This window comes from Puntigrus tetrazona, chromosome 9 (assembly GCF_018831695.1).
Source record: "Puntigrus tetrazona isolate hp1 chromosome 9, ASM1883169v1, whole genome shotgun sequence".
Taxonomy (NCBI): Eukaryota; Metazoa; Chordata; class Actinopteri; order Cypriniformes; family Cyprinidae; genus Puntigrus; species Puntigrus tetrazona.
In genome coordinates, this window is record NC_056707.1 from 21,017,188 (window position 1) to 21,042,161 (window position 24,974).

Here is a 24,974-nt window from a genome sequence, read left to right on the forward strand (position 1 = left end):
AGCCAAACATATTTCATCGAGAATTTTCTCACGTCATATTCACACCTACCCGCTCTGAACGCGTGCCGACGCCTCGTCGTGCTAGCGACATTGCGGCTTACACGCTCAACCGCTGATGTGTGGGTGTTCGTGAGCGATCGGGCTCCTTCAAAAGCTCATTGATAGCTGAGCGATGGAAAGCCTCTCTCAGGAGCACCTCGTTCGATGAAGTACTAATGCAGTGTCACATTCCAGAGGAGTGCGACTCGGAATAATCAGGCATGTCTGTGGGGAGCGAAGGCTTGAAATTGCTGTTGATGGTCGCTGTGCGGCTGTCTGCCAGTCTCCCGAAGCCCCCCGTGGAGAAGACCTGGGGGCTCAGTCTTTTGCCAGAACTTTAGCAGCTTCGTTAAGCTTTCGGCTTCATTGCACTAATAGAGTGACTAAAAGAAATGAGTTCAGTGCAAGCTCTTTTTTAATGTTTATCCAAATACTTTTTTACACCGCATTTTAATGCGTAGAGACTGTAAGTAAGCCATTTATGGGGTGATTTGACCGAAAAGAGCAAACAGTGTGGCTTTGTGGCTATATCAAAACATTGTGCTGTTTGTTTATGTATCCCGACATAGCATGGTATGAGTTTAGGGCGAGACGATGTGTTGGACTAGGGAAGACTCGGGGTGCTCGGGGAAGCCTGCTTGAAAAAAAAAAAAAGTTTTAGTGGGTGACATTAGTGGCCCAAAAATCACATATTTTATCATTTGACAGCATTTGTGGTTTATTGTCAGTAACAATAACAACTCATATACTTATATATTATATATATATATTATATATTATATATTATATATATATATTATATATACATATTTATAATATGCATTTAAGAAATAGTTTTTTCTTTGTTAATATTTATTTATACATTTATTTGTTCTTCTTTTTGCTTCTTCACACAAGTGCATCATGTTTTTTTGTTTTTCCTACAGTGTGGAGGTGTAGTACATGACCTTTGATCTCATCAGTTGCTCAGTACAGAATGCTAATCGAAAACTAGTTTAGTTTGTCATCCAGAAATGTTTTTCATCACCCACTCCTACCATTTTTAGAAGTATTTATGCCCACACACACATATATATATATATATATATATATATATATATATATATATATATCACTCTTTTCACAACATTCTACATGCCCAAAAGAATGTTTGAAAGCCAATTCTACATCATTTAATTTCAGGAAATAATGTCTCTCATTGAGGAGGCATTTGCATAATCAGGTTTCTTAAATTGGTATATATGTGATTAAATATTTAAGCACTGTATTTGAGCATCATCCCCTGTGAGCAAAGGAGGTTTTGTTGATCTAGGTAAAGCGAAGCTCTCTCTGTCTCTGTCTCTCTCTCTCTCTCTCTCTCTCTCTCTCTCTGTCTCTGTATCTCTCTCTGTCTCTGTATCTCTCTCTCTCTCTCTCTCTGTCTCTGTCTCTCTCTCTCTCTCTCTCTCTCTCTCTCTCTCTCTCTCTCTCTCTCTCTCTCTCTCTCTCTCTCTCTCTCTGACTCTCTCTCTCTCTCTCTCTCTCTCTCTCTCTCTCTCTCTCTCTCTCTGACTCTCTCTCTCTCACCGTCGTTTCCTCTTTCTGTCAGAGGAATCTGATAGTTGAGTGTTGAAAGAAGGAATGCTTTTTGGCTGGCTGTACCAGCCTTCATGAGACAGAATAGACCATCTTAATTATGATTCATACTCTCCGGTCCTGTTGTGCTGCCCTGTTGGCCGGTCGTCCAATTGTTAAACCATAAAAAAATACAGCTTGAAATTAAAATGGTCATAAAATGCTGACTCACATGTGTATTGCATAAAGAAGCAGATGCATTTCTTAGTCACTTATCAAAAGTTTGGGGTTATAGAATTTTTTTTTCCGAGTCTCTTAGTCTAATCAAGAATACATTTTTGATTAAACCTACAGTAAAATCAGTGAAACTGTGAAAGAGTATTACAATTCAATGTAACTTTAATTTATTCATGTGATGGCAAAGCTTAGTGTACATTACTCCAATGTACACTGTTGCATGATCCTTCAGAACTCATATTCTAATATGCTGATTTGGTGCTCACAAAAGATTATTTGATGAATTGAAAGTTCAACAGAACAGCATGCATTTGTGCACTAAATGTGAAAGTATTTGCTGTGCTGTTTGACAGTGTTAAATATTAAATGTATTTTTGATTCACTTCTGAAATGACTTTTCTTTTTCTTTGATGTCACCAAACTCCTTTACTTCAAACCTCTGGCTACGTTCAGGTTTATATCACAACTTTTAACAGTACAATCAATTTTGAGTCCTGCTGTAGAATGTTGAATTTAAATTTCCTGTGTGAAAATATAAAATAAAATATACTGTCTCTTTAAACTCGGATCTATCAGTATGCAAAACGAACTAGACTCTGAGGTCCATTGTTTTTAAAGTATTTCCAAACCATTAAGGGAAATAAGTTTGCAGGTACCAAGTGTCTTGTGTTGCCATGGTAGACTGCACTGATATGCATGACAATTACCCTGGTCACCGTTTGTGGACCTGATCTCTCGTCTCTTATCTGTAATTAGAGTCGAAGCGCTCTTCCACGCTTCACTGCGAAGTAATCGTAATTGCAAACATTTGTTATAGCAAACAACTCTGTCAGCAGTAACAGTGATAAATCTACAGGCCTCTCTCATTGACCCTAGGTTAATACAGCCGCCGTTTAGGTTTTAATTGACGCAAAAGCGTAACTCCTGCCCAGGAGGAATGGTGCGGCACGGCATGGTACGGCAGGCGTACATAGCGAATATGTCAGCCGTAGCTTTGAGCGATGCAATAATTCCCTTGACAGGATTTGATTTGCATGCACTTCTATGCTTCTCACTGCACTGAATATTAATGCCCAATATTGTTTGATAAAGTAAAATCAGAGAATACATCAGGGAGTGAGAGAGGGAGAAGTCACTTGGAGCATCGGCCCACGCGACGCGGGAGCAAACCTACTGGGACCGTCGCGAGGTACATTTCCAACCAGCCCTGGGGGTTTTGGACCATGTGCCAAGTTGATAACGCTCAGAGCTGGCTTTTAGCAGGCATTTGAGATCCTTTGACAAAATAAAAAACGCCCAAAGCGTATTAACACGGGTGGCCGGAGGGGCGTTCGGTCTGTCTGTCTGTCTGTCTGTCTATGTGTCTGTCTGCTCAAGGGATGTTGTTACCAGAGGGAGCCAGGCTTGGAAACAAGCATTAAGGATGGAGTTTGGGCTCGAGCGTGACAAGAGGTTCTCCTGTTCCTGCTGTTCCTTAGTCTCCATGGAAACGACAGAGCTGAAACAACAAGTACTGCCGCTGGTAAAATCACTTTATGAAAGTAATTTGCACAGCAAGAGCGCTTGCGTTCGGATGCGAGATCGAGCAAACCATGTACTCTTAATAGAGTGATATTTATGTTTCCGTTTTGGTCCGTCCTTGTGTTCAGTACAAAACAGCCCACTCGGATACCGCTATCTTGCGTAGAGTCTAAACATGAAAAGCATAAATGCTTGTCATTTGATCCTGGCCCTGCTGATGCGACAGTCAGGTGAACAGGCGCAGCCCTAATTGTATCGCTTTCGCACTTTTTACGGAGGTTTGTTAATGCAGATCTGTTTCCGACAGGGGGTCTTGTATCGCTCCGCTCGCTGAATGTGACAGGGTTTGTTCTTAGTGTGAATAATGAAACATGCTCCCAGAGTCGTGGTGCGTAGAGATCCTGTGACAGCCCGCTTTAATGATCTTGTTATTGTTCTTTGCAGAACAGATGTTGGTGACTTAACGATTGTTTGCGTTTTGTGATCTCCCACTTTTCCGAACATTACCATCCCGTAAATCTCTGTGTTTGATTTGCGCTGCATCTATTTGCATTTTTGTAAGCTTTTAATTATCAGTGCTTCTTTCTGAGCCAGACATTACCTTTAGTGTTGTTGATACTTGGGGGTAGGTTTGAGTTGTTTTGGGTTTCAGTGAGTAACTCGTTCAGTATGGGATGATTCCATACATTTTTGCTGCAGTCAAGAAAGCCTTTAAATTTAAGTGTTACTTTCTGCATTGCTATACCATTTATGCACCTTCCTGATGAGCCTACTGCTTTTTCAATTATGGGTGGCACTTCCGGTTTGGGTTTGACTGAAAGGAGTCATTTCAAAACATAAGTTGGCCTAGTTATAACACGTGACGTGTTATAATTAGGACATCTATGGCATCTATGACTCTTTTCAGTCACAACATATACTATGGTCTTTTGGCCTGTTCTCCCTATTTAATTTCCAACGAATAATTCACTGGAAAGCATTAAGTTTTTATGTCTCATTCCAGGTTTGTTTTCGTACATCATACATCATGAAAATTTTTGATTAAGGCAGCGTATGCTACATAATACAGATATACTGTATATTAATACAATGATATTTCACCCGTCTGTTATTGCTATGGTAAGAATTGTGCTTATTCATGGTCTGTTTACACTTATACTCTACAAAATGATATTTTTATATTTCACTGCTGAACGGTGATTACAATAATGTCATCTCTTTGTACCCAGTGAAAAACGTATTGTGTTCATAGAGCAAAATTTTCACTGATTGTTTTCATTTTAAACGGAAGTCACTCCTATAATTTGTGCAAAGTATCCTGGGCGATTAAGGTGGATGCATATGAATGAATGAAAGTGAATGGTGTGCAATTTGGTGTGACTGGCGAATAGATAGTCCCCATTCTTGATTCCAAATGGCTGTGCCTTAGTAAGTGACTTTTCAAAAATACACCTGTGACCTCCATTTCATCTATGAGTTGCTGCAGTTCCTTTATGATGCATTTCAGCAAAATGAACGGTTTGTTATTTTCAAATGTATTTTTCTTACCAAAACCTTCCACCATCAAAGAAGCTTTCCCATGAGGGAGAAACGTTGATGCGCACGAGAGTTTCTGAAGAACAGAGCTGTCCAACCTGCCAGTCAATGCATGTATTCGCATACCTTCACGCACCCCGTCTGCGCAGACGTGATACGTCATCAGATCGGAAGGCGTCATTAATTTGCACTTAGTACTGTAATGTCTTCTTACCCGGTGAATGAGACATGAAGCAATCTGACAGCATTGCATTGAACTCTCCACCAGCGCTGTTTCTTATCGTGTCGCTGGTTAGCCTCTGGTCTGCTTGTGTGCATTCATGTGGTTTGGAAAGGGGTTATGCAAGGAGGGTGGGATTTTGTGCTGTTAAAACTAGCTTGCTTTTGCTAGCCTCTCTGAGAAGCCTCTCGCTCCAAGAAGCTGCAGTTTAAAGTAAAGGGCCAATGTTTGGCACAATGTGAAGTGGTGCTTTAGCAAGTCAAATTTTCAAGTCCAAATCATATTTAATTTTTTTAATGCACTAAGACCGTTTTGAACACTGCACCACTGACTACCAGCATTGCGCAAAAAAAATTAGAACACATTAGCTACCGTGTTACACCCCATTCAGAACATCTTAGTAATTGCATAACAACAAATCTTCTTTTGGAAGTCCAAATGTTTAGTTTGACTGTACTCTTCACTTTTCTTCATCAGAGCTTTTAACAGTTTAGTGTGATATTTCGTGGACTCAATGCTTTTTCTTTCTTTAGATGCAGTCTTCAGAAAACGCCTAGGGAAACTAGTAATCATATTATTGACAAGCTGCCAACATGTCCGACATTCTCAGCTGAAGTGTTGTAGCTGAATAACTGTACACAGTCTATTTTATCTCATTTCTTTTTCTTTTTCTCTTTCTTTTATTCTTCCTTCTGGTGGTTTTATTTGGTGTGCCATGTTTTATTGTTCAGTGAAGTGTAGATCTTGAGAACGATGATATTGGTGGTATTTCTTTCATGCTGGTTTTTCGCCAGCCTTACATATCTGATGCATGTCTCTCAGCGGGCCAAATGTTTCCTTTCCCATCCTCCCCAGAGTGGTCACAGATTTAGCGGCGGTCCCATTGCTGGCATGTCTCAGTGCGGTGAGTTCACAGGTGTCCAGAAAGCAGGTGATGGATCTCTTGAATGTTCCCAGAGCATTGTCTCTCAGTCAGTATCCTCCCGAGAACCACTAATCCTTCTGTCAACACGAGAGTCTATCTCTCCAAACGATCCGTCATGAACACGCACATCTCCTGCACTTCATTCTGTTGATGAGGGTCTGACAGCTGTGGATTTTGGCGGTGGGATGCATTGAATCTTCTGAGCATCCAAACACAAGAAGTTGGCTCCAGTTTTTGCCCTTTGATTCCACCCTCCTCCTCCTCCTCCTCCTCCATCTTCTTCCAGCCTTTATCTCTCTTTCCATCCTTCATCTCTTGCAGGTGGTTTGAGTCAATCTCGTGTGAGTCACCCGGGTTCATATATAGAGTAAAATAAGAGTAAAAGATTCACCACCCACAATTCCACAGAGTGATTGAGAGAGCGAGAGTAGCCTTTCTCTGTATAGCTGTAATGCTTCTGCTCATTTGCACTTTCACTCGAGGACCTTGCTTCCATTTGCACACTTATACAGTAGTAGGTATGTTCGCCTCCTATCGGGAGAACAAACACCACACTTCTCCTCACACACAAATGCACACTTACACCTAAATGTGTGGGCGAAACTTTACCATCATCTCCCACAACCTGTTACGAAACAATCTGTAGAGTTTCTAGTATATGTATTACTGAAAAGCGAGTATTTGAGAGAAGTGAAACCATTTTATCGTAAAGTACACTTTGAGTGCACTAAACAGATGGTAGACGGCAGCAACGCTTTGAGAATGGGATGATGTGTTTTGTAACATTATCTTTGTGTTCATTCAGCTGAAGCCAGAAAAAATTTTTATTCCAAGTATGCAAAGACAGATGTGACTGAGCCAGCAAGTGCAGGCAAGGTCTAGTTGTACAGTACTGTTGCTAGTAGCAAATCTCAGAAATAAACTGGGTGGATAGTCACTTTTTTTAAATGTGTGTTGGAAATGCATTTTTCAGGATTTTCAACAACAACATTAAAATAAAGCTAACTGAGACTTATCTCATCTCACAAAAACATATCAAAAATTCTTAAATGAAACATTACAAAATATCAAAATTAAGTTAGCTTTTTGCTTAGAACAACCAAAATAATCTGCCAATGGGGTAAGCAAAATAATGTTACTAAACAAGAAACCAAGAAACAATATGCTTACCCCACTGACAGATTATTTATTTTGAAAACAAGATAATTTTTCTTTGTCTTTTATATTTAATTCTGTGGCAGAAGACTTAAAGATTTTTTTCTAAACATTCTGACTTGTGAGTTTATATCTTGCACAATTCTGACATGATGTCTCACAGTTCTGAATTAGAAGCATCTATTGAACATTTATCAATTTTTGATTAATGGAAAGAATCATCACCAAATTAATCAAAATAATCAGTGATTACTACCTAAAATGTTGACTGGAAAGTTAACCTAATTGAGTTGTAATCTTGTAACTATACATTTTTAACGTCTGCCAACAAACACTTCAATCTATGTCCAAACCCGTACTTCCAAAGAAGACGGCAAGAAAAACATTGCCGTGTGGGAACGCTCCGCTCTGACCTGTAGATGCTCTCGTAATTCCAAGCTGTTCATTGCATCACCTGGCAATTTCTGGCAATCTAATCATTCCCTGTAGCACAAGGACACACGCTCATTGTGAGGCATGATTTCATTTACCCGTTGTCAGGAGATTTTTATTAGAAGCCACACCAACTTCTGTTTTCAAATTGTGTTTAAAGTCACAGACTGAGCCCGCTCTGTCTCGCTCTGATGTGGACCTGAAGCACTGGCTTGTAAATCTGCATTTAAATTGAATTTAGGACATTATTAGATTTGCTTGAAATAGTGATGGCTTTGCATGTGTCGTATACATGTGAATGTCTCCACTGAAAAACACATTTGAGCAGCTGCGTAGCATTAAGTAGTTTCATCCGACCACATGGTCACTATGCTATCCAAAAGGGTGTCTCTTTACACCTTCGTCTAGCTGCGATTGACGGCCTTTGTGTGATCTAGTCTGACAGAGAATGTGCCAGAATTATGCCTTCTGTTTTCTTTTCAGCACCACTTATGATCTATGACTGACTTCATAAAGCCATGTAAGCCGGCTAATAGTTGGTCTATTTTAGTATCGTATCCATTTACACAAGACAGTCAGTCAACACTAAGCCCAGACTTATTAAATCCTAAAATATGTTTTGAAGTCAGCGTGAAATCAAAATTGATCCCATCTACTTTTGTGCAATATGAATTTGGCTCGCAAATCTTCCTCACAATGTGACTTAATGTCCCACGGCTGTAACTTTTTGTCATATACATGCAAATTTTATATCGAAAGTTTGTATCTCAAAATTGTTACTTCGTGCTACAGTGTGACTATGTTGTATTGCAAAGTGTGTCATTTTAATTTTGATGCAATATTACTAGTAGTCAGGGTCACATGATCCTTCGAAAATCATTCTAACATGCTGATTTGTGGCTCAAGAAAAGGAAAAGGGTGGTAAAGCAATCGGTGGGGGCAGAGTTCAGTAAGGAGACAGCTCTGGGGAAAAAAGATGGTTCTTGTTCTGGGGCATCTGGGCGCCACCGGAAGGCAGAGAGAAAACAGTCCGTGGGCAGGGTGAGAGGAGTCCTTAAGAATATTGTGTGCTCGGCACAGACAGTGTTTCTTCTGGGTGTCCTCAATGGCTGGAAATGGAGATCCTGGGATGCGCTGGACGGTTTTCACCAACCCCTGCAGTGCCTTGCGCTCAGCAACAGAGCAGCCCCCATACCAGTCTGTGACACTTGTTTTTTATGGATGGATGAAAGTCAAAAGAACAGCTTTTTTTTTTAAATATGATTAATTTTTAACATTATGTCAGGCATCATTGCTGAATAAAAAGCGATTAATTAATTTTTTATTAATGTTTGATTTCAAATATTTGAATGGTAGTGTATTTCTTAAAATTGAGACAACTGTGACTTTAAATGTCACAGTGTGCCTTTTTTCAAATACCAAATCCCATCATTTATCGGGTAATGGAAGTAAATGGCCTGCAAATTGCTTTTCATGTTGACATTAAAATGCGTGTGCGTGTGTGTGTGTGTGTGTGTGTGTGTGTGTGTGTGTGTGTGTCTGTGACCTACCCTGTAGCAGTTAATGCACATGCTCTGACACATTGAGCTGTGGTGCACATGCAGCCAATTCAGGCTTGAATCTGACCACCGTTTCCGGATCTGTCCACTCTCCATAAAAGTGGACAATGTTGGTTTGATTTCAGAGCCTCTCAATGATTCAAACCTGATCATTACCATATCCAATTATAAAACAGAAGAGTCTTTTTGCATCAGTGAGCAGTTTTGCAGTAAGTAAATAATTTATTTAAGCAGTTTTTTTTTTTTTTTTTTAATGCAGTGCTCTAACACATAATTCTCTTTTAATCTAATTACTATGAAAAAGCGTTTTAGACACTGAGTGTACTCGGTGCACCAGCTAGTTTGTAAACATGTAAACCTGCCGTGTGGGGGTGGAAGTAGAGCTGAATGCTGCTGTTATAATACCACTGGGTTTATATGCTCTTATGCATTACATTTCACCATTGCAGTGTGTTTTTTTCCGTTGCTCTTTTAGACTCTCCTCTGCGTGGCTTCACATCAGATCAAGCTAATATCATTGACCTGCTGTCGTCTTACTAATTAATATCTTTGTGATGGACGGAAGAAACTCGCCCCTTAGCAGACATTTCACATCCGTAGTGATTTACGGTGCACTAATTACATGGACAGTCCTCTGGAGGAACCGAGGGTTAAGTGCTGTCCTCAGAAGCCTCATTGATGAATGAATAGGATGGTGTCTTCAGTTTCTGAGTCACCTGATTTGAACTTGAAACTTTGATGTTAGCAACCTTGATCCAAATGTAATGCTAATTTAAATAATTGTGTGTCTCTCTTATTTTTTCTTTACAACACAGTTTTATTTTAGTTTTAAAATACTAATACAGGAAGACCTGCGTGTTAAATGACAGGATTTTCATATTTTTAGGTTGTTAATTAATTTTTTCCTCTGTCAATTAACATTTATTTACAATATATAGCACTTTATGCAACATAAAGCTATTTTATAGGAATAAGAAAGAAATAAGACTATATACATGGTAAAGTATGTGTGTGTGTGTGTGTGTGTGTGTGTGTGTGTATATATATATATATATATATATATATATATATATATATATATATATATATATATATATATATATATATATATAGCAAGTCAAAGGCAGAATAAAGTGGCAGAAATTTCTTTTCAAAATATAAAAAGAATAGTTTAGGCAAAAAGAAAACCTCATTATTCTGTTGTTCCAAACCCGCAAGGTTTGTGTTTTTGTGAGGGGAAAAAAAAAAAGCTAAACTGATCTTTTCCATACAATGAAAGTAAACTGAGACTGTCAAACTCTTAAAAGGACAAGAAAGCTCTATAAAAGTATACTATAAAAATGTGGCTTGTGCGCTAAATTCCAAGGCTTCTGAAGTTATAAAACTTTTTTTTTTTTTTTTTTTTTTTTTTGGGACTGAATTTTAGCTGTAAACTCCACATTGTCATTTGCAAAACACCAAGTCGCATAGAACCAGTGGCGCGAGTTGTATGGACCGCTTCTGTATCTACGATCTTCTACTGAATGAAGAAGCACATCACTGAAATTTTGATGAATAATTTTGGTTGAAATGAAGTCATGCACGAGGGTGGATAAATGATGACAGGATTTTCATTTCTGTCTGAACTACATCTTAAACAGCAGAAGCAAACCGCCATTGAGTTTAATCGCACCTGCTCGCGGATATTCTAAACACTGTAGATCACAGAGACAGTCTGCTGTTGGGCTGAATTATTTTCTCTCCTTGGAGATCTCCTTTATACGAGCAGAATCAAATTCAGATGTGTAGTTCGGCTGCGCCTCAGAGAATAGCTGCAGCAATGAATGTTCATCGCTTATGGCAAGGATGAATAAGCCCCTGTATCCCGGCCTGATGTGTGCTCATTTAATCCCAAACATTTTCCTTTTGTTGGCGTAGGGAAATTGTCCTCAAACTGTCAGCATTGAGTGTTTCTGCGATTCAGAGTGTTCTCCTGTTGTTTAATTCTTCAAGCTGCATCTCGCCGCAGCCTTTCTTTTTTTTTTTCGGTTTCCCGTTCAGTGGGTTTCTACGCTTCCAATAGTAACAGCCAGAAAAAAATATGAAGTCATAACCACAGTATCTGTTTTCCCTGTACAAAAGCTTAAGAAACATTATCCCAGTCTAATAACGTACACCCTTTGGAAAGGCCTTTTTAGGAATTAGCGATGAAATCATTCTCCGAGGGCCATTTAATAGGAAAAGTCACTCTCAGTTATTTGGAACGCCATCAAGATATGGGATGGCTTAATTTGCTCAAAGTACTGGTCTTGCTTGTTTTTCCAGCTAGATCTGAAAAGCTTCACCTCCACCCTCATTTACTGCACACTACTATAATTGCATAAATCCAGCTGTTATTTCGCCTTGTGGGTGTAAATATCAGGCAGTGCTATATGTGGAGATACAAATGAGATGTTTATGATCTCTGAAAACTCTTTTTGCTGTAGTGTTTACTGAACTGCAAAGATGTGCTTTGCTTTGTTTTTTTCTGGCCGCAGCTTGGTTTAGATTAGGTTTCAGATGACATCTGAGCCGGTGCAGGTCCAGTACGATTTCTCTTCGCCATTTGTTGCAGCAGGTGGCTAGAGACCTGCGGGGTGCGAAGTTAGTGACCACATCTCAAGATCTCCTCGCTCGCTTCTATCTCTCTTTCTCAGCTTGGTTTCTTGCTTCCAGTACAAGGATTAAACCGATTAAATCCCACCTGCCACAGATGCACCCTCCCCTGAGGAGACCCTTCCCAAACCTACCTCACCTTTTCCATTCCCGCCTGGGAGAGATGGAGCGAAAACCTAGACCTGACAAACAGCCTGGACTCAGAGACCGCACAGGGTAGTGAATGAATCATTTCTTCTGAGTTGGATCTTTTCGATGTGAATCAGTTTGCAAGAAAACATTCGAAACATTCAGTCTTGAATCATTCACGTCACGTTATTTTAATGATTAAGTGTGCTGTAAATATATATATATATAGACCACAGAAATTAATTACATTTTAAAATATATTGCAATAGATTTTTATTTTATTTTAGATTTGTAATAGTATTTAGGTTAAAATTTAGGTTAAAAATAAAAATAAAAATACCGCCTCAAACCTTTGAACTTTTGTACACTACCTCTCTTTGCCGCTTTTTGCATATTAAAAAAGAATGTAGTAATTTAATTTATAAAACCATCTGTGCTGCATTGCATTGATTTGCTGCAAAGCATGTAATAACTTAATTAAATTAATAACTATTAATTTATTTGTGTTTATTAATGTGCAGTAAAAACAGTACTATTGTAAAATAATATAATATAAAAATGTTTTCTGTAATATATTTGAATATACTTGAATAAATTCTACAATGTCAGACCAAAAAAATTGTAGTTCTCCCAACTCAAAATCTTCTAGTGACTTGTTGCATTTAAATTTTTCTATTGGCCCAGTTGAATTTACGGTTTACTGTCAGTTTACTGTTTTTTTTAATCGTGGCAACAGTTGTCCCAACAGAAAATTGTGCAGAAAAAAATCAACTGGGCCGATGGAAAAAATTTTGATGCAATAAGTCAATAGAGTTTGGAGGTCAAAGTGAATTAGTGATTTAAATGAATCATTTAATCATTTTTGAGTATTTATTTTAACAAACTGTTCAATAGAAGCGATTTGCCATGAGTCAGAACTGCCATCACTCAGGATGTTCATGTGTAGCTTTGACATTTTTCACAAAGCTGTCCAGTAGTGGGAGAATAGTGCACACAGAAAGTTCCCAAACTTAGACTTTTGACTCCAGAAGCTCTGCTTGATTCCATGCGTCGTTCCAAAGTGTTACAATTCAGTCACCGTGATTAATGGAGAGTGAATTTTTGGCAGTTGTTGTTCTGTATGCAGTGAATTAATGTTAGGACTCTATTCAAGGACACGTATCCTCTGTTTTGTGCTGCAGGCTTTTTATGCTGTCACATTTCTCTTGATTCATCAGAAGGTATTCGTATAGTATTTCTTGCATCGTGTGCTTTGGAGGATACCTTGGATTTTTTTTTTTTTTTTTTTTTTTTCACCGCCAGTTTTAAAAGGTAAAGTATTCTTGAGATTTGTGTGTGGAAAACTTTTGGTAATCTTTTCATGCATTCTTCATGAGTAAATACTTTCTCTGAGAGTACTTTTCTCCACGCTTTTCGTGAACTGTGTTTTATATTTAAAAAGAATAAATCTGTTGAAAATCCCTGTCAAACTCTTAAGAGGGCTAAATTTGGAATGAAAAGTCAATTCAAGTGGTATTCTCACTTATTTTTATCTCCCAGAGTGCCCTGTGAGATAAGGTGCATGTTGGCTAACCTTTGGGAAAAGAGCAGCCTCACACAGCGTACCATTTGATTTGCCGCTGTCAAATACAATCAGACGGAGAGACTCTGAATTGCGAAAGGGTGAAGGTGAGCCAAGGGCTCTCGCCAGCTCTCGTTCCTTCTCCGCGGAGGGTCCGACCTCTCACTAAATCAACGCTGCAAATGTCACGGCGTCCCATCCGACAAGGCAAAGTACAGATAAGCACTTCGGTCCTGACCTACTGTGGCCCAAAAGGATTTTAGACACTTAAGTCACACTTAAAACTGTACAAATGTCACTGCTTTAGATAACAAAATAGGAAAGAAAGTATCTGCAAACTGCTTTAACTGAAAATAACTTTTAAAAACACATATTTGAAAGAACTCCTCAAACTCACGAGTGATAAAATAGTAATAATGCATGATATTAAGTTAAAATATATAGTTTTTATTTTTAATGTAATAAACATATTAGAAGGATAACATGCTCAAGGATATTGTTTTAAATCATAATTATAATGGGTGTTCTGCCTAATATTTTGGGTGAAAACAGTATTTAATGCTGCAATAAATGAATAATATCTTATTCAGCAATGCATTTAAAATAAGCGAAAGTGACAATAAAAAGATTTGTAATGTTTGTATGTTAAAAGATGCTGTTTAATGAATGTTCTGTTGATTAATGAATCCAGACAAAATTACTTGTTTTCCAAAAAAGGCAGTATTCAACATTGATCGTAAGAATAACCACTGAATAACTGAATGATGATTAATAATAACTGTGCACCAAATCAGCATATTCAAATGAATTTCTGAAGAATCCCTGTCACTGAAAACAGGAGTAATGGCTGCTAAAAATGTAGATTTTCGATCACAGTAATAAATTACATTTTTTAAATATATTCAAATTTGAAATGGTTATTTTAAATAGCAATAATATTTCACTGTTTTTATTGTATTTTTAATCAAATAAAATGCAGCTGTAGTATATAGTAGACCTTATTCAAAAACATTTAAAGTCCTAATAATACCACACATCTGATCAGTTGTGTATATTAACAAATCAACATTTTCAAAGCTTTTGACAAGTGGAAAGTGTTTCCGATGAAGCTTTAGCTTGAAAGTGTGTTTGGCCTATGTTTCGATATTTCACTACAGTCCATTGACATTCAAACATTTTTCAGTGTTGCTGAAGTGTCTAAATATTGTTTTTTGGCCGCTGTGTGTTGCAGTTGTATTAATGGCGCTGAAGTTCGCTGGCCGCTTGCTCGTATAGAGCAAATCTCTGAGAGACGAGTGCCGCTGCCAGCTGCTGCTCAGGCATTTCATTTCGAATCGGACTTGGAAGCTCATGGCTTAGATGATGAAACCGAGTTGAAAGAGAAGCTTGGGTCAAGGCTGATTTAAATATTTTCTTTTTTATCTTCTCGATTTCAGACTTCATTCTCTGCAAAAAAAAAAAAAAAAAAGCTGATGACTTTGAGTCAACAGAAGATCATTTTGACAGCTTCTCGTAAGCTTTGATTACAGACCATTCGATCACTCTCAGTTGAATGGTACTTATCCAGCTAGACTGACCTTTGAACTCGGTTTCGTGGTTGTACACCTTGTACACCTTGCTTTGTTTCCACAGTCAGAAGTGGTCTGCTGGTTTCTTTGTATATCTGCAATTCAAGGTCTGTCAAGCCAGATAAGTCTAATGCCCCCACGGGCCCTTCAGAGTCCGCTCACTGACTGTCTGATGCATATTGTAAACACAAAACAGAAAGAGCTACATGTCTCAGGATATTCTGAGAGCTGGGTATCAAGAGCCTGCTAACCCACCTGGAAACAAAGATTAAAGTGATTTTAGGAAAGAAAAGTGGTTATACAATTTCCCCATGAAGATTTAAGTTTGGTATATAAAATGGCATGTATATAAATGGCACATAAATGAAAATCCATCTTGTCACTTTTCATATAGGAAGGCGAACATTTCTATTTGGGAAGATCTCTTGTCAGAATATATAATTTATCTGCACATTTTGATTTGCAAAAGATTTTCGTTTTAAACCCAGTTTGACAACAAGTTCAAAGTTTAGGTTTGGTAATATTTTTTGATATTCTGTGTACAAAATAAATACGCACCGTACATGTAACATCTAAGCAAAACTTTTATTTTGGATACTCACTAACAATCACAATTTTCAGAACTTCATAATTGACCCGACCTCAAACGTCATAAAAAAACATTAATCATACGGCTTTGTTCGCATATAACATAAATACAGACATTTCCCAGGCAGCAGGTTGCAGCTAAATGACAAATTAGCATTTTAGAAGGAAAGTATGTAGTAATGAAATTGCAAAACACAATGCAATACTCTGTTTTGAAAATGAAGAAAGAAGTGTTTTCTAAAGAACTCCGAAGACTGCTCATGGACACATTTTCAGCTTTACTAACAAGCTATCAGGCAGGAGGCTAAAAAACACTAGCGGTCTTTGTGAGGTTGTTAAAAACCCCTGTTGTTTACCTGGCCGGGTAGTTCAGTTTTGGATTATATGCTGCAATTCATTCTAACCTTTCAGTTACCTTTACTAATGACATGCAGCTCATAAGCTTCTGGTGGTGCAGCTAATTTTTTTTTAGCATTGTTAGGAGAAGCTAACCTTGGAAACAGCAAAATGGTATGATCATTACAGTACCTGCTTCAACAACTGAATGCGGTATGTTGGAGTGCTTTGTGCGCAGTGTAAGGCTCTTTAGCCCGTTGGAGGCTGATTGGACTTTGGTTGGTGCTATTTTTTCCTTAAAGAGGTTAATTACTACATCAACAGAATCAGATGCCTAATAAACAGACATGTTAATAGATTTTACTCCATTTTACCAGTTTTTTTTAACCTCCAAATAAAAACATAACCCGTGTTCTGATTGAATTTTTATCAGCATATGCAAACATCAAATATTTCAAAAATGGAAATGAAGAGTTTCGCTGTTTTCAGGGTCAATGCGAATCCAATCACATCCTCGGGAACCTTGCAAATTACGCAGAACTTTCCTTACAGCATATTCTCTGGCTGTCACCAGCGTTTCCCAGGTAACAGTCATTACTTTCATGGGTTTCATTCTCTGGATGCTGATGTGGTTTAAGAGATGGTGCTTTTGAATCTGTTTGAATGACACATACATTCTGGGCTCTGATAGACCTGATGACTGCCGCTGTAAGAGAAACAAACTGAATATCACACCAGAAGCTCACTGTCGAGTCTGTAATCTCCTGAACAGAATAAATAGAACGGATGTTTTCGCCTTTAGCCTCCAAATAGTTCTTGGACAGGTACTATGGCAATAGCATTATGGTAGTTATTCATTTCATAGCTACATGGTATGATTCATATGTCTATTTATTGTGCTGTCTCATTATACCTCTGTTTGCTTTGAGTCATAATGTTGGTCTGTTATTAAGTACCCTACATGACTATTGCCCCAGTTTTTTCTCAATTTTCAATCTGGAGAAGTTGACACTAGTTTCCAAATGCCAGTCATCTGCATATTTGAGTTGACCGACTTCATTGAAAAAGTGTATTATGGTCTCTGACTGTGATTCCACTCATTCCTAGGATATCAATTAAATCTGTTAATGTATGATCCTCAGTTGTCTATTGTGTGATGCCCAGATTTTGCCCAGATGCCCAGAGTTTGGCTTCATTGGCAAAGCAAAATTAAAAACGCAAGCATAATATTGCGTATGATACTTGTTAATTGTATTGTTTTAAAAGAGCGCTGAATATTGAGAACAGCACTGGCTCATGGTGAATATTGTGTGAATATGTGGTTTGTTTTTATGTATGTGTGTCTAATATATGCCAGTATATGATACGGTAATACTACAATTAACAGTATTTTACTGTAACATATTTTACAGTGAATATCATAAATCACTGACTCTGATGCTGTTGTTTTCTCCCAGTGGTCTGTTTGCTCTGGTCTGCTTCATAACACCTGTCCTGGCCAAACACAGCTCTTTGGCTTCAGAGTGCACAATGAAGAACAGTAATTACTGCTGCCTCTTTCACACACACACACACTTTATCCTGTCATCGGTTTTAGTGATTGGCCCTGACCACAGTCTTCAAACCACTGGCATGTCTGCCCTGCAACAGAGCTCCATGTCTCTCTTTAATGGTCTACTAGTATTGTTCCCAGCAATTTAAGCTGGCGCTTGAAGTAGAGTAATAGCGTGGTAGAATAAATAGAGAGAAACAACAGAAACGGTTTCTCAGGGAAATACGTTGACTTTGTTTTTAAACTCTTTGATGCATGGCTTTCATCACTTACTCCAGGTTTAATGGTGCATCCTAACCACCATGGCTGATGACTCCTTATCCATAATTCTGTGACTGTTATATCGTCACGGTGACTGAATCAAAAATCACACTCTTTGTAGGTACTTATTTTAAATAAGTAATTACTTTTGAGACCATAAATATATAAGGGAAGTATGTGATTTTGGATGAAGCCATGTGAATACTAATTTTTACCTGAATACTAAAAGGGGAAATATGTGATACTGCAAGCAGCCTGCGAATTTGTACATACTACTTTTCAAATACTTTTTTTTTTTTTTTTTTTACCTACTGTATAATATGGAAATATGTAATATAGATATATAGAGATATTCTCTTATCATATACTGTTTTTCATCTACTATATAGAAGGTAGGTATGTAATTTTTGGATGCGAATGCGTTGCCTATTACTTTTCACATAATATTTTTTGTGTAATGTATGGTAGGGAACTATGCAGTGTCATACGCAGTCTATGATTTCAGACATATTTATCTTTTGCCAACCATATAGTACGGTAGTATGCAGTTTTGAATGCAGAACGTGAATATGTACATATTTCTCTTCACATACTGCGTTACTGTATTACACAGAAGCGCATGATTTTTGGATGCAGAATGTGAATCTTTACATACTACTCTTCACATACTATTTTTGCTTATTGTATAGTAGGGAAGCACGGGATTACAGATGTAGCCTGTGAATTCTGAAATACATTTTACATACTGTTTTCAACTAGTATAAGGCAATAGAAGGTGATTTTTTCATACTGTATAGTATGGAAGTATGCCATGTTGGATGCCGAATGTAAATCTTTACATACTACTCTTCACGCACTACTTTTGCCTACTGTATACTAGAGACGTATGCGCTTCATATGCAGTCTGTGATTTCAGGCATATTCGTATTCTCTTTTCTCATCATTTTTTACATCTACTATATAGTACAGAAGTATGCAGTTTTTGGATGCAGAACGTGAATCTGTACATGCTTCTCTTCACATACTCTATTACTGCTGTAGGAAAGTATGCGGTTCCAGGTGCAGCCTGTGAATCTCTTTTTGCATACTGTTTTTTTTTTTTTACCTGCTGTATAGTATGGAAGCGTGTGATTTTTGGTTGTAAACCAAGCTACTTTTAACATGCTATTTTCACACACTGCACAGAAGGGAAGTATGCGATTACAGATGCAACCGATGTGTAAAAAGAATTGGCTGACAATCGTGATAATCCACAAAAGTACCTCTGAAATACTATCCTTTATTGCAGTGGCCAGATGTGTAACTCTCTTAAAATGAATCATTTTGGCAGAGAAAAATATTGGTAATGATTATAGTCTTGTTTTGAAGTAAAAAGGAATCGCTAAGAATATTTTCCTTCGCGATTAAACAATTCATGCATCAAAGCGGTTAAACTAATACGGTGAGTCAAAACCTAAATGATGAGGACAATCATTATCCATCGGAGTCTTTGCATCTCTGATGGTTTCATTAAGCTTTGAAATATGCAGCGTTTCGCCTCATCTGAACCATGAAAACGCAGTTGTTTTATTGAAACTGAATGTTCTGGTCGGGCCACAGAGCTTCAAATCACGGCTATGAATTTTGATGCCAGTCAGAGGGCCAAGTTCAGTTATTGCATGTGGTTCTCATTAAACTCAGCAAATGGGAATAAAATAAGTGTGTTTCAGCGCTCGGATGTACAGGTGGTGAGGGAGACATCTGTCTAGTGATGGAGTGTGTGCATTTGTGTTATACCGAAGTGGACTTGTTCTGGCCTCTGCATTGCAATCAGTGAGGTTTAAAAAAAGTGAAATTAGAAGCGATTTTCTTGAAATGTTGACTCTGACAGTCTGAACGGAGCGTAACCATAACAGTTTTTCTTCATCTCCATAATTTGATTTTGTTTTACAGCCACGAATGCAGTTTTATATAACCAAATAATACTTGTAAAGCAGCCACAAAACACACTACAAGACGCCTCATTGAGGACGTCTAGTCAGCCTTTGACTTGTTGGACGACATCTGAAAAGAAAGCCAAAATGCATTCCCGTGTGCTCTGCCTTACTCCTTTTGCTTGTTTAGCTCATTTTGACAGCCATTGATTCCTTGTTTATCTTTTGCACTTTTCTTCAGGCAGACCAAATGACAAGAAAAAAGCACATTTGCAGCTTGTTTTTTTTTTTTTTTTCCCTGCAAAGAGCAAAAATGTGCCACGCTAGCTTATGATTAAAGCAGCATTAGTGTGCATTATACCTCCCTGGGTGCTGTGCAGTAGCTTTAGATGTTCCTGTATCCCCTGCCATGCTAAAAGCATGTTTGCTTTAGCATCGTTTTTTAGAAGCATTACAAGGATTTGTTAACCATTACATACAGAAATTCAAGACTAAGACGACATGACCGCTGTCTGCAATTTTTTTTCGACTGTACTCAAGCTGATTATGTTTCGCAGCCTGACCTCTGATTCTTACAAGGAAAGATCTTGGATCTCTTTTAGTCGGGCAGCGAACTGGAAATGACCCTTTTTTCTTTCGTCACATACATGATTAGATATCTCCATGGCGCATTACACGAGATCCTTCTTCATTACACGTCCGATTGGAGCTGTCATTTTGTCATATAAATGGACATGGTACTGCTCACGCTGATCAAAGCGCATTAGGGGCCAATTTATTCAGCGACGTTGCAGTAACGTTACAACTCTCTTCTATTATTGTAGAAGTATGTGATCCAGATCTCTAGTCAGAATGAATGACTGTAAGTAAATGAAAAGAGGCTAAGTTACTGATTGTATAGAATTAAAAATAATTTAAATGAACAAGCTTACTTATGTGACAAATACGCATGCTAAAATGACAAGGCAGGCATTTAGAAGACGCTTTTATTCAAACCCACTTACGATAGACTTGTCATTGTCACAACAGTGAAAATTTACAAACGGTCCCTTAATGAGCTTAGACCATCAGAGTTCAAGCTAAGATCATTATCCTATGTCACACCACCCCTTTGTTGAAGAAAAAGGACTCTAGTATTCCAAAATTCAGTATCAATATTTTGAACTCTTTCATTTTTACAGAGACTCGTTTTATTAAGTCATTTTAACTTTCTGTTTAGTTTTACTTATTTTATTGCTTAAGTTGGCAAGGCAGTGTTTAAAATTTTAGATAGATAGATATTTCTTTTTTTTATCAATACAGTGATAATGAATAAATGAAGTGAGATTTATTTCTCTGCGAATAATGTGCATGCAAATGATGTTTTAAAGGGATAGTTCACCCAAAAATGAGGAAGACCGAATTTTCATATGTAAATGAACTACATTTGGAACATTGCATACCAGAACTAGTCTGTTTTTGTGCCAGTCTTCCTCCCCAGAGCACCAAGGTATTCTGCTTCTTTGGCCAGTTTCTTCTTATCAATGCCTGTTCTCCAATGCCTCTCATCTTGCTTTCCTCATCTACGCTTGAGTGGATGCAAGAAGGGATGTTTTATCCCCAAAGCATTGCAAGTTTTGTGTCCTAACTCTCTCCACTCTTCTTCCACTCCAGGAAGTTCCTGTCATAGCAACACGCTCCCCGCTTTGGTTCGGACTCCTTCTCTAATGATGCAGTCCGGTCTGGACATGAAGCCTTTCATGACCTTCCCCGTGGAGAGCTCCTCTCCGGTCGGCCTGTTCCCTAATTTCAATACGGTAAGCAAGCATGCTTTCATCTCCCTGCTCTTGGCACCTGCCCTTTAATGTTGGCCTGGTTCCTGTGTGTTGACACTGATGGAATTAAAACCTTCTCTGAAAATCATGGAGTGAGGAGGGATAATGCTCTTTGTTAGGTGTATATCGTCCTTCACAAACTGAAGCTTGTGTGGTCGCTTTGGAAGAGGGTTCAATAATTATGCTAAGCGGCTATTTAGGATGGCGTAATATAGAATTGAGCCATAAGGTTAGCAGATAGCAGGGGAAAAACAATGCTGAATCAATCCTGCAGAGTTAGGACAGCAAAATAAACCAGCTTTTTAATGTTTAAACGGTGATTAGGTATTTACAACCTTGCCAAATTAGGCAGATGCCAGCAGGGACAGGTTGTGCAACGTGCCCCTCATCAAACAACTAAGTAAGGTAAAGTAAGAATATTTTTTACCAATCTTTTTTCTGTAAGAAATTAATAATTTTTTTAAAAAGCAAGGTCACATTAAATTGATCAGAAATGGCGCTGAAGACATTTATAAGGCTACAAAGATAAATGCTAGTCTTTAGAACTTTCTGTTCACCAAAGAATTCTAAGAAATGTTTGTTGAGCAGCAGATCAGAATATTGATTGATTTCTAAAGCATCATAATACATTCAAGATTCGAGCCCTGATGTTGAAAGAGCTTTAACGTCTTAAGAATTGATTCTATTTAATTGTATGTCTAAAACATATTGTTGTAGAAAACAATTATTGTAACGTGTAATGATAATTCATAATATTCCCATTTTTATTGTGTTTTAATGAAATAAGTGCAGCCTTGTGGGTCATCTTTCAAAACTTCTTTCATCTTTCAACTTCTTTTAAAAAAATGTTACTGTGGCAAACTGTTGTGTAAGTGTTCACTAGCAGCTAGGATGAACTAAAATGAATTTTGTCAACTGCAAGGTGTTTTTTTTTTTTTGCAAAATTATTGGTTGCCAGGAGGATAATTCCAAATATGATACATTTAGTATATTGTTGACCCTAGTGGTTCAATGTTTAAGTCACAGATGGGATCGTTTTTGGGTTCAGCAATAACAAAACCCAATATAACTTTGCTTTCCATTTATCATTTGACATACTTTAAGGTCCTCTTCAATACCACAGCATAAAAGTACTAGCCTAACTAAGAAATAGCATAGATAATTACAACAGCACAAAGTTAGAAATAAAATAAGGTTGGTAGCATTCAGGGTACGGAAATGTAATAATTAAGTGTAAAATAGCACTGCATAGTGTTTACTGTATAAATTACATATATATTCATCTTTTCAAAGCTTGATTAGCATTAATGACATTTAATGACAGGCTGCTGTCCCTGATGCACGGGTCCAATGATACGCTTCAAAAACTTTTACCAGAAGGACTATTATATGAGTATTTTATCAGAATTGTGTCCGTTCAGATGCAAGAAGGTGCAAAGGGAGATTCAGTTCGGTGTTCATGCAGCGTCTGAAACTGAATACCAGATCGAGTTCTCTTTCACCTCTCCTTTTGAATCCCTTTGAGTGTGCAAACACGCATGAATTGGTGAATTCAATATTTTTTTCACCTAATTCTCTTCTGGATCATTGTTTTAAACATCCTTACCTAAACTCTCTCTGCGTTCCTAGCAGACCGTAGGCAAGACATTAAGGCATCGCTGACAAATTGGTCATTTTGCTCCCACTGTTCAACATGAGATGATGTTTTACTTTTTTACGATATTAAAACAGCAGCAATATCAGATGTTTAGTTAAAGGCAGAATGTCTGCAGTCGTGTCGACCCCTCACGCATTGATTCAAGCCCCTGATCCAACCCCCAAAATGAGAGGGAGCAAAATCGATTTGTGCTTTTATCTCCACACCCAGACTGCTGTAGTGATGGCAATGAAGGGAGACAGAGAGAGCGGCTGATGGGATCTGGAATAGAAAGAAAGTCAGTCTGAATTTGGGGCTTGTTTAACTGCCGTGGTTTTATTGTGCACCTTGAAACCTTTCTTTTTCTTTCTTTTCACTTTCTCCCTCTGTCCCTTTCGCTTTCTTGTCACTCTTCTCACTTTCCGCAATGCACCGTCCTGCTGTGACTCAAGGTGACAGGGCTCTTTAAAGTGGTTAGTAAAGGCCAAGCCTTGGGTCAGTGTGGCACAAGGATGGCGTGCCGTTCCGAATTACAGAATTAAATTACAATGTATTTCCAATTGACTAATAACTAAGTTATGTGTGTGTGTGTGTGTGTGTGTGTGTGTGTGTGTGTGTGTCTGAGAGAGACAGAGAGAAAAGATAAAGTGTGTGGAATTACCTTTGAGTCTGTGCATCTCTCAAAAGTGTATGGCTAAAACTGTGAAATTTTAAAGGAACACTTCATTGTTTTTGTAAATAGGCTCATTCTCCAACTCCCTAAGTTAATAAATTGAGTTTTACCATTTTGGAATCCATTTAGCCGTTTAGGATACCATTTCATCCATGCTTAGCTTAGCGTAGATCATTGAATCCAATTAGACCAGTAGCATCGCGTTCAAAAATGAAGTTTTCCTATTTAAAACGTGATCTATATAATCTAGGAAGTTTGCTGCCTTACCATGGCCACTAAAGGTGCAGTGATATGTGGAAAATAGTCCCCAGCTTGCAAGACACGCTCCTGTGCAAACAAGAGGTTTCTGGCTGTTCAAAACTCAACAGTAAAACTCAACTTATCGACTCTGGGGAGTTGGAGAAAAAAAAAGTGTTAGCTTTAGTTCATTTTCTTCACTAACAGCGCCATTGTTATCTCACTTGTAAAAGCCAAATTGTTTTTAGTTGATGTTACGGATAAAGTGGTCAGTAGCACTAAAAACATTAGCGTTATGTTAATGTCTGTGTGTCTCTGAAGGAGAGAGAAGAGAGACAGAGTATGTGCTTTTTCCATACATTATAAAATGTGTATTTATATATACGTATGTGTGTGTGTGTGTGTATACGCACAAACATATAATGCTTCCTGCAAATTTGTAAATCTGTCTGCAGTTGACCGCACTGTTTTTATGGCCCAGCACCCAACGGATTGCACAGAAAATAAACAAATAAACAAGGCAAAAGCTGTCATAATTACTGCTGACTGTTGGTGCAAATCAAGAGGTTCTCCAGGCTGCAATCACGCCACACATAAAATTAGCGTAATTATACCATCTCCCTACAAGGCCATCAAATGAATTATTTTCTCCTAATGAAACTAATCACAGTAGTCTCTGTTGAGCTTTCCAGGAATGGCATAGGCTAATTATAGTTAGTGATGCGCATGATTTGTGGGTATTTTGGAGGTATCGCTTGATCAGCGCTGCTGTTTGTTTCCAGTCCCTTATACTCATGTCATGGTGACTCTCCAATCAGCATCTATGCTTCCGAGTTGGATCATTTCGACTATGCAGCTCATCGTGAATGCGTATGCGTGGGCTTACCTGTCTTT

The 24,974-nt window shown here is 38.1% G+C and overlaps 1 protein-coding gene across 3 annotated transcripts in view; it reads left to right on the forward strand.

The window, feature by feature from the left end:
* The window catches only part of LOC122351557 (zinc finger protein 385B-like), a 70,137-nt gene that overhangs the window by 36,752 nt on the left and 8,411 nt on the right, over positions 1-24,974 (forward strand). The window contains exon 4 of one of the 3 annotated variants that reach the window (XR_006251766.1): positions 21,374-21,516. Coding sequence is in view for 1 of the 3 variants with exons in the window: in XM_043248708.1 (XP_043104643.1) it covers positions 21,374-21,389 (16 nt within the window). In the remaining 2 variants the exon portion in view is untranslated. Of the gene's footprint in view, positions 1-21,373; positions 21,517-24,974 lie in introns of those variants that run through there. The other 2 variants (XR_006251767.1, XM_043248708.1) reach the window with 2 other exon arrangements.